This window comes from Eupeodes corollae, chromosome 2 (genome assembly GCF_945859685.1).
Source record: "Eupeodes corollae chromosome 2, idEupCoro1.1, whole genome shotgun sequence".
Lineage (NCBI taxonomy): Eukaryota > Metazoa > Arthropoda > Insecta > Diptera > Syrphidae > Eupeodes > Eupeodes corollae.
In genome coordinates this window covers 52,689,504-52,708,371 of record NC_079148.1, presented here as the reverse complement: position 1 = coordinate 52,708,371, position 18,868 = coordinate 52,689,504, and the positions used below count along the sequence as shown (strand labels likewise).

The window sequence follows — 18,868 nt, the reverse complement described above, 5'->3', positions numbered from 1 at the left end:
CGAACTATTGCTCGCTCTTAAGTACCCAATTAGTTCCTTCAAAATAAACATGCTCCACAATTGCTCGTCCTTGTCATCTCACACCCGGCGTGGAGCCGAGCGGCGCGGCGTGACACCACGAATATATTCGCACACGATAAAGCCGTATAAGTTCCAAGCAACTGAACAACAATGTTATGTTCTTCTGCTTCCGCTCTTGAGTCCTTGAAGAATTTCCATTAATATTCCATTGTAATAGATTCAAACAAATTGGCAAACTTTAGCTTGCACATGCAAATGAAATGCTAATGAGCTGAACTCATAATCATACTTTTTGTAGTCATCGTAGTCGAAGTTGAAGTCGAAGTGTTCAGTGGTATAGTCATCGTCATCTTCATCGTCTTGAGTCGCACGCATGCAAATTTAAGTGAACTGAAACTTTAAAAGTCACACTCAACCAACTGACTCGCTTTCAGAGTTCAGCGCCACTACAGACCTGGCATTCCGGAAAAGCCAATGACAAGGAAGTCGTTCCTTCCAACAAGTTCGTTGTTTTTTCTATCTGTGGTTATGGGATGAGACAATTTAAACTTTGAATAATCTTACCTGAGTCAAGACAGTAGCTAGAAATAAAGTTCACTGAGGGGATATGATGCATAACAAATTTTCAATCGATAAATCATTTTTTACTTATTTTTCTTGAGCAGGAAGCTGTTGAAAGTAATTTTTTGATTCGAAGTGAAAAATAAAAATCTACTTCGACTTTTTTGTTGTGTCTAAAAAATTCTCTCTTAAGTAGTATAAGTCACAAAATATAATAATTTGTCACATACGCTTTAAAATGTGTTAGCTTTATTAATATCTTTGCCTCAGTTCCAGATGTATTGAATTCGTTAAGTCCTGAATATTATAATTAAAGAGAAAGACACATTCATGAAGTACGACCAAAGAACGAATCTCTGTACTTAACAGAATAGACTGATTAGAATTCTTGCTTACGAAAAGAAATACAATACAATATAGAAATACATTTTACTAGAGCTCTATTTCTTAAAATATCCAAAAAAAAGTGTGTATTGTATTCTGTCCAAGGCGCATATGCTCAAGCTTAAGATGCATATAAAGTTAAAACACTAACAAGATCAAAAGGGTTGGTTGGTGACAAACATACCGAGACTTTGAGATGTTCAATTCTCTTGATGCAACTGACATTTATGTTTAATTCCAACGGTGATAAATTCTTTTGAAACGACTTTTAGCAACTTTTAGATTTTGACCCATTACTACGATTTTTTATTTCCAAGTGACTGACCCGGCAGACTTCGTACTGTCTCAATCGATAAAAATACAAGACCTAAACTTTATTGTAAAATAAACTTAAAACCAACAAAAGGAATCCGTAAACTATAAATGCGCGGTATATTTAAAGTTTCATTTTTATTAACTTCGCATAGAAAGTTATAGTAATCAATCTGATTTGACGAATTGAAAAATTTGACATTTCTCGACGTTTCAGGTTCCATAAAATCTAAATAAAACATTAAGATGTCTGTGCATACGTGTGTTCGGGAAGCGGTTTTCGTTGTCCATATCTCAAGAACCAGTAGAACCTCTCCCTCGGTTCTTACGCTCGTTGTCAATGACACTCCATTTGTTACTTCTTGAGAGAAAGCTAATATCTTCGTTAGGCAGTTCAACGTTGCCAGTACGTGTTATGACACTGCCTGTACTTGAGCGAGTTAATGATTCTATATGCAAATATTTTCTCAAACTCGTACTGTAGCGAATGTCCTAAAAGATCTTAACATATATAAATCCGCTGGTCCCGATGATATCTATCCTATTGTTCTGAAGAGGTGTTCTTCAACGCTGGCAAAACCACTGCGTAAGCTTTTTCATCTGTCCTACTCCTTTGGTCTTGTTCCGAACGGATGGAAAACTGAATTTGTCCAGCCCATCCCCAAAAAAGGCGAATCTTCCTCACCCTCTAATTATCGACCGATTGCACTTACGTCCCTTCTTTCCAAGGCCTTGGAAACGCTGATAAATTATCAGCTTAAGAAATATCTCGAAGACCGAAAGATTCTTAATGACCGGCAGTACGGCTTTCGCAGCAATAGGACCACTGGTGATCTCATGGTTCATCTCACCGAAAAGTGGAGCAAATCTTTACATCGTTTTGGAGAAAGTAAGATTATTGCACTTGATATTTCAAAAGCATTTGTTAGGGTTTGGCATAAAGCTCCTTATCGAAAATGCGTGCTTTCGGTGTTCACGAATCCCTGCTTCATTGGAAGAGTAATAAACTTTTGGATCGTTCAATACAAGTTCTATTGGATAGGTTTAAGTCTGAAACCCACATAATAAATGCTGGTGTGCTTCAGGGCTCTGTTCTTTCTCTAACACTCTTTCTCATTTTTATTAATGATCTCTAATCCAATACCTTGTTTCGTTGACGATAGTACTCTCAGCTTTTCATATTCGTTTTCAGAATCACATCCCTCAACTACGGATGTGGAACTGCAACGAAAAACTATGATAAACTGATTAAATTCCGACCTAAACAGCATTCTTGAATTTGGATCAAAAAACCACGTTCAATTTAATGCTTCGAAAACCAAATGCTGTCTTGTATCGTTAAATCTAGATTCACCCCCTTGCCATTATCCATGGATGGCGCTTGCATCGAGGAGACTGAACATCTCGATATTCTCGGTACATGTATCACCCACCATCTTTTGTGGAATGATCACATACGAGATGTCGCCAAAAATGCCGCAGGATGTTTGGGTTTTCTGAGGCGATGCAAGAAGTTTTTCTACGGCTCTGATCTGGCTGTTATCTACAAAACTTATATACGTCCAAAGCTTGACTATAACTCTCATATCTGGGCTGATGCACCTGCAACCTACTTAAGCCTCTTGGATAGTATTGAACGTAGAGCGTTTAGATCGATTGGTGACAATAACATTATAGGATCATTTACGTCGCTTAAACATCGTCGTAAAGTTTCTCGTCTCACGCTTTTTACCGTTATTTTAACGCTTTATGCTCTGGAGAAATAGCCAGTAGCATTCCTCCCCTTAAACAGTTCAAACGTAATACTCACGCTTCTAGGAATGCTCATCAATATACCCTCGTGCCCAACTACGGTCGTACCGTCAAGTACAGAGATTTGTTCTTTAGCCGTACTACGCGAATGTGGAATTCCTTACCACACTCTGTTTTTCCAAGCCATTGCAATATTCAGGAATTAAAAACCAATGTGCACCGACATTTCCTTTCAACCCTCTCTCCCTTTCCTAGTGCTCACACTGTGTCTTTACATAATAAGGATAGTGATATCCCCTTAAGTGTGCGCTTATTATAAAAAAAAAACTAGTTAAGATATCGACTTCAAATAAGTTTTGTCATATAGATAAAAATGCAGAAAGGACTCCCAAAAAATTGAGTTTAATTTATTGTAACGTGATACCAAACAAATATATTTTTTGAGAAGAATTCAATCAACCGTTTTTTTTATAAAATCGAAAATTTGACGAAAAAAGAATTATTTTATCGCCAAAATAATTTTATGCAACGAAGAATAAAGTTATTGACATCTGGTAAAATTTTGAAAATCGAGTTGACAGTTTTCTATATATATACAAAAAATAATACTCTAAAAAAAACTATCACTAAAAGTTGGTGAACATGGATTTTCGACTCAAACATCTTTTCAAAACTTTGAGATTATGGCTTATAACTAATTTTGTCTTATATTCTTAGTAAAAATTGGACTTTTCAAACATTAAAAATATTGGCTTTAAAGCAAATTTATCTAACAGTCCGTTTTTTTTTTAATCATCTGCTTAAATAGTACGCATATTTGGTAAAAACTGATGTTCCGGTTTTTATATCTTGTGAATGATTGAAAATATTGACCACAAATTAATTTCATTCATTCAATTTGGTCTTATTTATATAAATACAAACTTTTAAGAAATGCTACTAAAATTGGTAAAAATTGGTTTTCGACTAAAAATCTCGATAAAAAAAATAGACGCAAACATTTTTTGAAAATTTTTTAATTTTTAAGAATAACAATCTTTTTAAACAAAACACGAAAACCTACAAACTTTTAAGGAAGACAAATCGACAGACGGGATGGGAAGTTATCAGTATCAGCATCTTTTTTTCTTAGACAGTTAGCTATTGAAACTAAGAGAGTGTAAGACCAAAAACTAATTCAATGTTTTCATTATTTGTTTAGAAATTTCTACTTTAAGCTTAGATACGAAAAAAGCACATAATTTAACTATTTTCAAGTTCTCTTCCATGAAATAAAATTTACTTGTAAAATTTATAAACATTGAATAATATTTAGTAACCTCTACCGATATCTTTATTAAAGAACTACTACGAAAACCCAGTAATATTAAAGAATCTCCGTCTGTTTTAAGTAACGAAATCTTGCAACACTTTAGACTGATTTTTTGAAATGTCTACAGTTAATCGCATCTAAAATAACCTACTCATTCTATTTCGAGGGCCAAAACCATTTTGTTTTTAGTTTCAATGGATATTTCACCGTCAAAAAATCTAAAAGCCACAAGTTCTTTCCAAAAGTACCAGAGATGCCCAAGAAACTTTTGGAGCTTTTATATTCTTGCAGTTATCAAGGTTTTTGAGTTGTTCCAGATCTTTTAGTTGAGCTGACAACGAATCGGAAGAAGATCCTAACATATATTCAGACAACGAATAGATAAATTTCACAAATTCCTTGTTCTTTTCTTCTGCTGTTTGATATTTTGAAAGGACTCCTAAGCATCTATAACATCAGCTAGAAGATACCTTTTGACATCCATCTAGAACGTTGCAATTCAGCTGGAACTTAAAATGTATTTTTTTTTTCAGAAACGTCTTCTAAGAAAGTAATTGTCAATTCTAATAGTTCTTCGTAGTAATCTCTTTCGGCGTCCTAATCGTTGCACCTGAGATTTCGTAAAACTAATGATTTCATCCTTTATGTCAATAGTTTCGGATGTGATAATTTCATCGGACAATTTTGTTTCGAATTTATTTAGATCGATGTCAAGCCAATATTGTTTAAATCTTTTAAATATGAAAACGTCTGGACTGGACCCGTTGACCGTCCAAGTGATTGCAGGACGACTAACAAATTCTCTTGAATGTGAATGCCCTTGTCCAAGTCAAGAGGAATGCAATCCCAATTTCTTCTTCCCGTATTGACTAATGTTGTATCAAAACCTGAGCACTTGACTTTCTTTGAAATTCCCTATTCAATAGCCGTCCCATACACTGCCATTGTGAGAGTCTCACCTATACTAGAACTTACTCGTAACTTCAATACCGGAAGAAGTGGATTTATTTCTTGTCGAAAGACCTAAATAGGAAAGCTATCAACAATTTTACAACTCAATATGTCTTTAATAAGTTTGCCGTCCCAGTCAATTGTAAATAAAACTTCTGTTTTGAACTCCACTTCTAAGTTTTCGGCAATCTTCTGATGATGTTTTACACGCTCTCGATTAATCGAATACTCAGCTGGATCATGTCTGAGAAGTTTGAAATTAAGAGTCAAAACCAATGCTGCTTCCGATCACTCAATTTAGTAACATCAAGATTATGAGCAAAGTTTTGGTCATAACCCAATAGTATATTTTTGACCGACAACATGGCTTTGTTTCCAATCGTTCTATAGAACAACAAATCAAGCTCTTTTCTTAAATTATGCGATGAATTCTCTCGCAAAAAAATACAAAAAATAACAATAATCTGTACAATGAAGCTCAGGTGTTCCTCAAGGAAGCCACTTGGATCCGCTTCTCTTTTATATTTTTGCAAATGATATAACTACAGTGAAACGATATTCTCCACATTTTCTTTACGCTGATTATTTAAAACTATTATTATAAATAAATTGGTTCTACGATTGCAAGCTGGTGCAGGACGATCTAAATCATTCCTCCGAATGGAGTAAAAGGTCTTAAATTGAATCTTAATAAAAGCAACGCTATCTCCTTCAATAGGCCCTATATCCACATTAGCTTTGACTACTCAATCGAATACAATGCATTATCTTGAGAAGAATACATAGAAGAATTAGGTATTTTATTGGGTAGAAATTATTCCTTTAATTGTCAAATGGATTATGTTATTGGAAGGGCTAAGTAACTTCTGGGATTTAAAAATGAAATTGTGTTGCTTTCTCTTGTGACATATAACATGCATTGAATATGCCGATGTCATTTAAAATCCAGGTTTTAAAACGTGATCTCATCGTTCTAAAAAAGGTTAAGAACAGTTTGCTAGATTCATATTATACATCCATATGAGATGAAGAGGCCTTCTATCCCAGATTACAAAGCAAGCAAAGTTAAAGGTACTGTCAGCCAAAAAGGCCAGTGGTTTAGAAATTAAAACAAGAATTGATCGTTTATAAAAATGAAAAATAGTGTTGGAGACAAGACAGAACCCTGAGGCACACCAGCATTTATTTTTTTAGACTTGAAACTACCCAGTAGAACTTGTATCCATTGTTTAATAAAAGAGCTTTATGCCAAACTCTATCAAATGCTTATAAAATATCAATCGCAATAATTTTACTTTTTTTTTAAAGATTTAAGGAGTTTTTATACTCTTTGGAGAAATAATCATATGACTTCAAGTTCTCGTTTTGAAAGCCGCGTCGCCATACTGCCGATGATTTAGAAGTTTTTCAGATATCGAGATATGTATTTATTAAGATTAAATACTTAAGAGGCGTGGTAGTCCCCTTTTTTTATTTATTTCCTATCGTTTATATGGAATACTTTTCATCCTTGTAGAAAAAAAAAATTGTCTGGAGTGATAGTGTTTGATGTGTATTCAAAGACAATTATTCAAATCTGAGATAATACTCTCAGGGGGCGTGATATCTACCCACTTTTTATGTATCTGTTATTTCGTATGTGATAAACTTTTGAATCACTTAGAATGATAAAATTTGAGTCTCAAATACTTAACCAAAATTAAATATGTTTACGTTTTTCATTTTCATTGAAGAGCGGTGGGGCTTGAAGACCAACGAAACAACATAGAAAACTTTATATTTGCAATTGCAGTGGAGTATTTTCCTTATTTTTGTGACGTAAACAAAAACCGAAGTAGTAAACGTGGCACGAAACGTAATGGGGTCTAAAAATATGACAAGTTCTTATGCTTCTATGATATCAAAACAACTAATAAAGATATTTGCAGTTTAATGATTATTAACTAAAATTTATTTTCCTTTAATGACCCCAATGTCCATAATTTTGTATTCCTTATTTCATTTAATCTCCATCAGAAATTGTGCAAATCTTGCCAAAAGCAAATTCTCAAAAAACCATTTAAACTTATGTTTTGTTATTTTGATATTTCGTCCTTAAATCAAGATTCAAATTTTTATTTTGAATATTATAAAATAATTGAAATAAAAGGGCTATTCGGTTCGAAAAACCAACAAATATTTTATCTTAAAACTTTTAAGTTTGCACCATAATTTCTTTCTACGTTGTTCCTATAATAAAATGTTTAAGCTATAATTCTGTAGCAGTAAAAAGATAGAGATTATATAGCTAATCAATAAGGATTTCGTTCGTTCGTCACGTCCGTCCGCCCCTACCAAGAAACTTTATTACACGGCTTTGATTTTATTGTGGAATGGCTGAGAACTGAAAAGATACTCATACTCAAGTCATACACATAAATATATGAATAAATCTAAATTGTGGCAAAGGCTTAAGAATAGACATGAACATGAACACCAGAAATGTTGGGCCACACATCATCATCATCATCACATTGTTTAGCACACAAAATGAAAAAAGTCTCATTTCTCATGTCTTCCCTCGCTTTTGCCTCATGTTGGTGGGGGGTTGAGAATACAAGAATAAAAAGGATATTCCATGAAGGAGTCGCTTTTATATGAAAATTCATGTGTTCGAGGAACAAAAGTGAATTTTTTACTAATGGACTTTCGCCATCATGAATATGAGTATATAAGTTGGAAGGCGGCGCATTTCCGGGTTTCGCACTTTAGCACGACCGACCCTCTTTGGCAGCATAATCGCCGTAATAATGATGTGCCCCCTCACCCCCTCCCGCAAGCCATCCATACAACTTATGAATTGCATTACAACCACAACTTTGAGGCGAACGAAAACTGGCTGATGGCTGCTTGCGCCTGGATCCTGCTATATGGTTGCAGAGCCGAGAGCAACTGAAGAACTGAAGGCCTTAGAGGCATAGGCATAGGTATAGGAAGGAAATGTGATTTACGTTGGGCCACAGGAAGTCTTCCTAAGTCATAAATCTTCCATTCGAAAAGTTAGCTTCTTGAAGTTCGGCTCAGCAGCGTAGCGCAGTAGCACGGCAGCACGGTGTGGTGTGGCAGCAGCAGCTTACCACATATAGGATAAATGTGTGTGTGTGCACAGAATACATACATATATCTTTTTAAAGGATAATTTTCATGTGGTGGCCTCCCTATATCCTACAAAACGACCACACCGACATCGGAGCCAATATGCAAAAGAGTAGGTGAGGTGTCTCTGTTCGTAGCCTTCATTTTGTCATGTGAAGGTAACATTCAGAATTTTTGCATCCTTTAAAAGCACAAGTTTGTATTTTAAGTAAAACTATCCGAAAGTATGGAAATATTTTAAAGTTTTCTAAGGGGGGGAGGAGGAGGAACAGAGGTCTTGTTTGTTTTGTGTCACAGAATGAAAAAGCGATGCATAAAGGTCGACTTGTCTCAAAGTTTCATGTTGTGTTGCCACTAATTTGACATGTAGAATGATTGATGGAACTTTGCCAAACTCTCCCAGGTAAATTAAGATTCTATTTCTATTTTTCTTGTTTAGTTTTAGTGCACCACCTCACCTAGCGTAACTACACAGAACAGAAGAGAAAATGTTCTAGAGAGTTTAGGGAAATTAATGCTGAATAAACACGATGGCTTATTTGTAACTTTTATCATAGTTGAATTTTTGCCTAGGAAAATAAATATTGGCGTTTTACACGAACAAAATATTGCACAAAAATGAAGGCTTATGTATGTTCTTAATATGTTCTTGTTTATTCTGAAGAAGTTTGTCTGATGTGCGGATTTTCGGCTGAATATGAAACAGTTTTTAAATGTTCAGGGAGTGTGCACCAGACGTGTAGTTTTTAAGAAAAAAATATAACGCATGTGATTTTATTTTATATCTTGGATTTAGCTTTATTATAAAGACAGGGGTTTTTGATAGGCCCAATTTTAAACCACTATAAGCCCTATGTTAATGTAACGTGTATATTATACTCTTTTTAGGCGTCAATTGTCTTGAGCTAATTTGTGTAAGCAAGGGACTTCACATAACCCCATACAAAAAATAGTACAGCTGTGTTAAATCACATGAACTTGGGGGCCACCCACAGTCCCACGACACGCGAAAAAATACGATCACCAAAAGGTTCCTTCAATAAATTTATATGTAGCATGAAACGAACTCATATTTTAGTAATAAATGCACACAATTTTTCTTCAAGAGTAAGACTAATCATTATGAAATAGTAAACCGCCCTGAACAGAGAACAAGTGACAACTGTCAAAAAGACCGACTCCGAAAAAAGTATTGCCAGATTGAAAATCATCTTAAAAAACACCCACTTCTCAATTAAGTACAATCTAAGATAGAAAAACTATCACTGAATTATATTAAGGGTGACTTTAATTAAATTTTGGAATTGTTTATTTACTTACTTACTTACTTACTTAAGGTGGCGCTACAGTCCTGTGTGAACTAGGGCCTCACCCAACAAACTTCTCCATCCGGAGCATTGGTTTCCATGCGCTCTACGTGACCCAGCCATCTTAGTCGTTGGACTTTTACCCTTCTGTCTAAATCTACGTCGCTGTACAGCCCGTTCAGCTCGACGTTCCATTTTCTCCTCCAATCCCCTTCGATATATACGGGACAGTAGATCACACGAACTTTTCTCTCGAACCGACCCAAGGTGCTTTCATCCCCTTTTGTCATAGTCCATGCTTTTGCACCGTATAGCAGGATGGGTATGATAATGGTCTTATATAGCAACACTTTGGCCCTCGAGAGAGGACTTTACTACTCAATTGCTTTCTTAGTCCAAGGAAACAGCGGTTAGCAAGAGTTATTCTGCGTTTGATCTCTGCACTGCTGCTGTTTTCTGCGTTTACAGCAGAGCCTAGGTAGACGAAGTCCCTGACTACCTCAAAGTTACGTCTGTCGATTGTGACGTTTTGACCAAAACGTTGGTGTTGTATGTCCTTTCTAGACGACAGCATGTACTTTGTTTTGCCCTCATTAACCGTTAAACCTGTTTTTGTCGCATCTGTCTCAATACTCACAAAGGCCCCATTGACATCACGCTGAGTTCTTCCGATTATGTCAATGTCATCAGCATATGCTAGTAATTGGACAGACTTTTGAAAGATAGTCCCTCTAGTGTTGACATGGGAGCCTATGCACATTCTTTCAAGTACGATGTTAAAAATCGCATGACGGCGTATCACCTTGTCTAAAGCTCCTTTTGACATCGAAGGGCTCTGTTAAGTTGTTTAGTTGTTTCCAACGTTTATGAAGCAGCGTGAATTCTCCACAGTCATCCTGCACAAACGGACGAATTTGGCAGGGATGCCAAAACTAGACATGGCTCTATGCAGCTCGTCCCTGTAGATGCTGTCATATGCGGCCTTGAAATCGATGAAAAGATGGTGGGTGTCGATTTGGTGTTCTTGGGCTTTTTCCAGGATCTGCCGTATTGTGAACATTTGATCAATTGTGGATTTCCCTGGTCTAAGACCACATTAAAAAGGACCTATCAGGTTGTTGACGATGGGTTTTAGACGTTCACATATTATGGCAGAGAAGATTTTATAGGCGATGTTAAGTAGACAGATTGCTCTATAGTTGGTGCAGTTTAGAGGGATTAATTTTTTCAGGATCTGGCAAACAATACTGAGGTTTTATTCATCGGGCATGATTTTTTCCGACTATATCTTACAGATAAGTTGGTGCATGCTCCTAGTCTAATTATGTCCAGCTGCTTGAAAGAGTTCGGCATTCAAGCCATCTGCTCCACCGGCTTTATTAGACTTCAGCTTAGATATGGCAATCTTTACTTCGTCTAAGTTGGGAGGACGGGACTGTTGGCTTTCATCGTCTATCTTGAATGGATCATCCTGCCTGATAGCAGAACTCAGTTCGTCTTCGCCGTTATGCAGTCTGCAGAAGTGGTCCCTCCATATCCTCAGCAATAACTGCGGTTCCGCTATGATGTTTCCACTTTCGTCTTTGCAGCCTTCGGTTCTAGGTTTATGTACCTGTGAATTTCGTTTCACCTGTTCATAAAACTTTCGAACTTCATTCCTGCTTTTAAACCTCTCAACATCTTCGCACGCTTCTCATGACCTCTCTTTTTCCTTCTGAAAAGTCGGTGTTCCTCTCGCCTCTTCTGCTCATAGAGCTCATGAGCAGCTCTCGTCCTTTTATGCCTGCCGACATTTCTCATCAAACCAGAGGTTCCTTATTGGCGGCTGTTTGAAACCCAGCACATCAGAGGCGGCTTCTCTGATTGCATCTTGGCAATGCTGCCACTGGTTTTCGATACATTGTGCTAACGGCAGAGAACTTCGAGAGAGGTTACTTGTAACTCGGTCGGAAAAGGATTTGGCGATCTCTGGCGGTTGTAGCCGTTCGATGTTGTACCTACTCCCAGCACCTCCATGTTTTGCCTTGCGTCTGGAAATCCGAAGTGCTGCCTTGGCTACAACGAGGTAGTGGTCCGAGTCGATGTTAGCTCCTCGGAAAGTTCGTACAACCATGATGCCGGAAACGTGCTTGGTGTCAATCGCAATATGGTCAATATGGTTGACGGTAGATTGATCTGGATGTTGAGGTGTGGAAAACGCGTACTGGCTTCCATGACGTTTCGCCCCGCAGCAAAATCTATGAGCCTGAATCCATTGTTGGGAGTGTTGTCGTGCAGGCTGTTCTTCCCGATTATACCACCAAAGATGTTTTGCCTTCCTAGCCTGGCATTAAAATCGCTAAGGACTATTTTAATATCGTAGCTAGGACACTGCTCATATGTTTTGTGTAGGAGCTCGAAGAACATATCTTTGGTGTTGTCGTCTTTCTTTTCTGTGGGGGCGTGTGCGCATATCAGGCCAATGATGCCGAATTTAGAATTGATGCGTATGGTCATGAGGCGCTCATTGATGCACCTATAGCTCAAGACTTCTTGCCTAAGTCTGGCTCCAATGATGAAGCCGCATCCAAATAAGCGCTGTTGATTTTCGTGGTAGCAGTCACCAGAGTAAATATCGCAGTTTTTCATCCTCTTTTTGCCTGGCCCATCCCGTAGTATTTCCTGGATGGCGGTCATATCTGCTTTATAGCTAATTCTTTGGCCGCACGTTGTCTGTTAAGGGACCTAACATTCCACGTGCATATCCTAAGTTTGTTGTCCCTAATTCGTGTGCGTAAGTTGTCAACAGTAAATCCGTCCGTATCCTAGGCTTGTTGGTGCTTCGCAACTATGAAGCTGTTACGTGGCCAGGAAGTCACCCCGACGGAACAACCCTCAACGTGGAGGGCCAGATCCTAAGTATAACTGCAAAGATGGGGAGCCGGATCAAACCGATCCTAATTGGCCTGGAATTCGAATAAGTCGAAGAAGCCCTATAAGGTGTTCATTTAGTAGTTTAACCTTACTGGAACTGTAGACGCCACCTTTGATTCCATCTTGGGAATTCGTCCACTGCCGTCTGGATAAGGAGCGGTGGCTTAGTGGAAACACCTCTCCCCCCCTTTCTCGTGAGTTGAAATTGTGTATTTACACAAAATTAGCTGTTTTACTATCAGTTTTGAATTTCGCAATTTTAACAGTTAAAATATTAAGTATTTTCCAGTGATTTGTATAAATACTATAATTATGAATGTATACGAGAACTGTATTTATAAAGCTTGAACGGAAGCAAGAATTTTAACTATTTGCGAAACGATTGTAATTCAAAAAAGAGGCTGGGATGCGACCCGCACTGATAACTTTTTATCCCGTCTGTCGACAAATCGATTTGCTGGTCGAACATCAATTTTTACCAACTTTTGTTAAATTTTTCTTTTTGTAAAAGTGTTCAAAATCTAGTACATTTATACAAAAAAAAAAGTAAAACAAAATCTAATACTTTTTCCTTGTTTGTCACTTTGACATGAACATAGTTTTTGCTTCCTTCTTATCTATCGATCTTTTGTTAAAGTATCACGCATTATCTCGATCTTAATCTTGTTAAATAAAAGTAATCTTTAAATATTATCAAAAGAGTATCATTTGAATTAAAATTAACATTAATGGTCCTTCGAGCCGGATTGTTCTTACCGCGAAATAATTATTTATATAATTTTTTTGAGAAAAAAGTGCAGTCCATAACCACAAACTAAATGTCTAATGCAACACAGTTGTCAGCCATTTTAGAACAGCAGTATGAGTTATTCGACACTATTAAAGAATCGCTCGATAAATTGGGTTCCAACCCAACAACCCAAAGAATAGAGTCTCGTAAAAATGCTCTCTGCGAAAATTGGACTTTATTCAAAGAAAGTCACCAAAGTGCCACATCCATCAAAGCATCACTGAAAGTTGAAACACGACAGAAATTCGAAGAGGAGAATTATTTTAAAAACAAAATGTATCGTAGCTGCGAAGAAAATTATCTAGATGCCATCGAACACATGTCTACGTTGAAAGATAAGTTATCAGAAGTTCCAAATCTAGATGGGAAAGCTCTTGCTGCTACGTCTGCCAAACCGCAGATTTTGGCAAATAACCACCAGCTACCAAAACTACCTCTACCAGTTTTCAACGGCGAATTCTCTGAGTGGCCTTCATTTAAAGACTCCTTTATGGCAATCATCGGAGCTGATCCGTCGCTTTCCTGTGTCACAAAGCTTCAATTTTTAAAAGGATGTCTCATAGGTAAGGCGGCATCACGTCTACATGGTGTATCAGTTACGGCATCAAACTTCCAAATCGCTTGGGATGACATGATCTCTTATTATGATAATAAAAGACTACATGTCGACGCAGCAGTTCAAGCTATTATTTCAGCCAAAGCTGTTAACGAGGAATCTTCTTCTAAATTGGAGACCTTGTTTAACGACATTAATAAAGCTTTGGGGTCGCTTGAAGGTCTTGGTCGTGATGTGAACCAGTGGAATGATGTACTTACACATATCGTTTCTCGTAAACTAGATGGTGCTTCTATTAAGGAATGGGAAAAGTCACTAGGACCTTCAACCGAGCCACCCACATGGGCGGCACTGAAAGAATTTATTTTAACCCGAATTCGATCACTTGAAGCCTTTGAACGCGCTACTTCATCGCAAAACAAATCCCAATCATCCAGCTCAAGGCAGCAAGTTAAGGCGAAAGCGCATCATGCAGCAGCGCAGCAAACAAAACAGGTATGTTTTAATTGTCAAGGCGAGCACTATATCTCTTCTTGTCCAGGTTTCTTATCAAAGACTCTAGCAAATCGCTTAGAGCTTATTAAACAATTAAAACTATGCTTCAACTGCCTCGGTCCTCACCAACTTAATACATGCTTTTCAAAACGGAGATGCCAAAAATGTGGACGACGTCACCATACAACCATACATCAAGAAAATACATTTATCAATTCAACTGTGGCATCTAATGAAGCTATTCCAAGCAACAGCATTAATTGTGTATCTGCCGTTTCTAGTGTCACCTGTACAACCAAGCTTCCCAGATCAACAACGCTTCTCGCCACTGCATTAGTGAAAGTAGTATCCAGTTTTGGAGAGTCATATCTTGTCCGAGCTTTCCTTGACCAGGGCTCCGAAGTTAACCTTGTATCAGAATACCTCATAAACCTTCTACAGCTACCTCGATCGTACACATCTTTATCTATAGTTGGTATTGGAGGTGATTCCTCCTCATCTCATCAATCAAAGGGCATGGTAACTATTAATCTGAAATCTTGCACAAGCGAATTCACTTGCAGTTTTAACGCATATATCTTATCAAAACTTACCAACCTTTTACCATCGGCTGTGTCCAAACATTCTGGCTGGGCACATTTGCAAAACATTGATCTAGCGGATCCGGAATATCACCAACCTGGTCGTGTAGACCTCATTCTTGGAGTAGAGATGTATGGACAAGTCCTGCAAAATGGACTTATCAAAGGACCTGAAGGAGCACCAATAGCACAACGTACATCTCTGGGGTGGATTATTTCAGGGTCATCAACGTCAATAGCCCCATCAGAAGCAAAATCGTTTCACTGCTGTACAGATGATCACCTAGATGACTTAGTGCAAAAGTTTTGGATGCAAGAAGAATCTTTTAAATCTTCTGTCGATACACTTACTCCAGAAGAAGAAGAATGCGAGCATATATTCCAATCCACACATTCTCGTGATGCCGTAGGGCGATTTATTGTACGTCTTCCTTTCAAATCCGTTCCAGCATCGTTCGGAGATTCGAGATCTCCAGCTTTAAAGTGTTTAAGCCGATTAAAAAACCGTTTTGTACAAAACACTGAATTTGCCATTGATTATTCTAACTTTATTACAGAGTATGAACAACTTGGACATATGCAACGAGTACCGACACAAACTCAAAACAATGATCAGATGTTTTATTTACCTCATCATTGTGTTCTTCGCAGTTGCAGCTCAACGACCAAATTAAGAGTCGTTTTTAACGGATCTCTGAAAACAGATAAGGGAAAATCTCTTAACGGTTTCCTACACGAAGGTAAAAAACTGCAAGTAGATCTTCCTGATGTTCTGACCAGGTGGCGAGTTAATGAGTTTGCCTACTGTGCTGATGTAAAAAAAATGTTTCGGCAAATCAAAGTGCACCCGGACGACTGGAATTACCAACGTATTTTATGGACTGAAGGTTCTAACATTCAAGAATTTGTACTTACCACAGTCACATACGGAACCAAATCAGCTCCATTTTTAGCAAACAGGGTCCTACATCAGTTAGCCGAGGATGAAAGTTATCGATTTGCAGACGTCAAAGATGTTATAAAAAAAAATACTTACGTAGATGATGTGTACGATGGAGCAGCTACAGTACAAGAAGGTAAGAATCGAATTTCTCAAATTACTCATCTCTTTGAAGCAGGTGGATTTCAATTGCAAAAATGGGCAGCCAATAACAAAAATTTAATCGCAAATGTTCCGGAGCAAAATCGAGCAACCGCCCCATTGCTTTCCATAGAAGACAGTCCTGTTCACCGAACACTGGGATTGAACTGGCAGCCTACATTGGATCGATTTATTTTCATCCCAGTACATCAGCAGGAACCAGCACTATATACAAAACGCACAGTGCTATCTAGAGCAGCTCAACTTTTCGATCCCTTGGGTTGGCTTTCTCCTATCGTGGTTGAGGCCAAGTTATTTATACAAGAACTCTGGCTTGCAGGCTTTGAATGGGATCAACCAATATCTAAATCATTTGAAAGTCGATGGAAAAGTTACATCAACCAGCTCAGTGATCTCTCCATGATATCTGTGCCCCGATGGCTTGGAATAACTCCTTGTTCTTTATCAATCGAACTGCATGGGTTTTCCGATGCCTCACAACTAGCTCTTGGAGCTGTCGTTTATATTCGTGTGGTAAAAGAAAATGAAACGAATATTACAATCTTATCATCAAAAACAAAGGTAGCTCCAACTAAGCGCTCTGAAAAGTCTTTAAAACGGCCAAGATCTGTTCGAGTCACAATTCCGCGGCTGGAATTGACTGCAGCGTTAATGCTTACGAAACTGGTGAAGCACGTAGTCTATGTTCTTGATTTACATGCAGCTCCCATTCACCTCTGGACTGACTCCAGTACTGCGCTTTATTGGATTCAAGGTGAGCCATCGAGATGGAAAGATTTTGTCCGAAATCGAGTCACCCAAATCCAAGAGATATTGCCGAAAGCAAATTGGCATCACATTTCAGGTGAGCACAACCCCGCAGACCTCCCATCTAGAGGAGTTTCACCACGCCAGTTAGCTGAAAGCGATCTTTGGTGGAAAGGTCCACGGTGGCTTCAGCTTACTTCAGATAAGTGGCCAAACCTAATCCCAGCTCCAGATTCTAACGTAGATCATGAAGAACGTCATACACTAGTAGCTACAACAATTCATTTTAAAAATAGACAAACATGGGATCTTCTCCTACGGTATTCATCTTTGTCGAGACTTTTGCGAATCACTGCATGGTGCAAACGTGCTATTTTACGAAATAAAATGAGAGTCTTATTGCGAAAAGCCACTAATAAATCAACTCCAAGTTCATTCACGTCTGGGGAAATTGAAAATGCAAAATTAACCCTTAGTACATCAACTAATGAATGCCCTTTAACACCATTAGAGATTGAAACAGCAAAATCATTTTGGATACGCAAAATACAACTTTTATATTTTAAAACTGAAATTAATCAACAGCCCTCTTCATCGGCTTACGCCATTTCTTGACTCACAAGGAGTTCTGCGAATTGGTGGGCGGCTTCGGAATGCACAAATAGACCCAGACATGAAACATCCTATCATATTACCGAAAGATTCAACCTTCACCAAGCTTGTTTTGGACCATACTCATCAAGCAACTCTTCATGGCGGTGTGCAGTTGATGCTTGCAACATTGCGAAGAACATACTGGATTCTGGGAGGACGTAGTTACGTGCGCTCATTTGTACATAAATGTGTCGTGTGTGCTCGTCATCGAGCCGCTACTTCAAAGCAACTCATGGGTCAACTTCCTTTCAATCGTACCATTCCTTCTCGTCCATTCTTACATTCCGGTGTGGATTATGCCGGGCCCTTTATTTTAAAAACTTGGAGAGGAAGAGCAGCAAAAACCTATAAGGGTTATCTAATCGTATTTGTTTGTTTCTCATCGTCAGCTGTTCATCTGGAAATAGCGACAGACTATTCATCGGAAGGTTTTCTAGCAGCCTACAAAAGGTTTGTAGGTCGTCGAGGTATTTGTGCTTCTTTAACAAGCGATTGCGGTACAAATTTAACAGGCGCTGACGCCGAACTAAGAAAACTTTTTAGGGCTGCTTCGAAGGAAAGCGAACATATAATAAATGTACTAGCTAATGATGGAACTAAATGGCAGTTTAATCCTCCAGCGGCACCTCATTTTGGCGGAAAATGGGAAGCGGCTGTCAAGTCCGCAAAATTCCATATCAAGCGAACAATTGGTGAGTCTCGTTTAACATATGAAGAATTTTCTACCTTATTAGTACAGATAGAAGCAGTCCTAAATTCTCGACCAATTTGTCCACTTTCTGATGACTCTGAAGACCTCGAAGCATTAACCCCAGGTCATTTCATTATTGGACATGCAATCAGTACCGTACCGGAACCCTCATTACTCCATGTTCCAGAATCAAGGCTGTCACGTTATCAACATTTAAGACAAATGTTAGAACGATTTTGGCAGAGGTGGTCAATCCAATATTTACAGCGTCTTCAAGAATTTGCAAAATGGCATGAAGCTATGCCATCTCTGAAAGTAGGAACACTTGTTTTAGTCTTAGACGAGCGGTATCCTCCAACAAAATGGCCACTTGCCCGAGTAATCGAAACTCATCCAGGGTTGGATGGACTCGTAAGAGTCGTCACCATCAAGACTCAATCATCAACATTGAAGCGACCCGTTGTCAAGCTTTGTCCCTTACCAGTCTACACAGAAGATCAATCAGAGGTTCAACGTTCTGATGGAGACGTTGAGGTGGGCGGAATGTTCAAAATCTAGTACAATTATACAAAAAAGAAGTAAAACAAAATCTAATACTTTTCCT

General features: G+C 38.1%; 2 protein-coding genes across 2 annotated transcripts; both read left to right on the top strand.

Moving 5' to 3' along the window:
* The first annotated feature begins 13,466 nt into the window (after positions 1 to 13,466).
* Positions 13,467 to 17,534, top strand: LOC129944915 (uncharacterized). The gene has a single exon (XM_056054575.1). The coding sequence runs from the start codon at positions 13,467 to 13,469 to the stop codon at positions 17,532 to 17,534; it is 4,068 nt and encodes a 1,355-aa protein (XP_055910550.1).
* A 58-nt stretch (positions 17,535 to 17,592) lies between these two features.
* Positions 17,593 to 18,822, top strand: LOC129944914 (uncharacterized). The gene has a single exon (XM_056054574.1). The coding sequence runs from the start codon at positions 17,593 to 17,595 to the stop codon at positions 18,820 to 18,822; it is 1,230 nt and encodes a 409-aa protein (XP_055910549.1).
* Positions 18,823 to 18,868: the final 46 nt, after the last annotated feature.

Excerpts from the sequence above, each read along its gene's own strand:
- LOC129944915 (XM_056054575.1), top strand. The coding sequence starts at position 13,467 with ATGTCTAATGCAACACAGTTGTCAGCCATTTTAGAACAGCAGTATGAG.
- LOC129944914 (XM_056054574.1), top strand. The coding sequence starts at position 17,593 with ATGAAACATCCTATCATATTACCGAAAGATTCAACCTTCACCAAGCTT.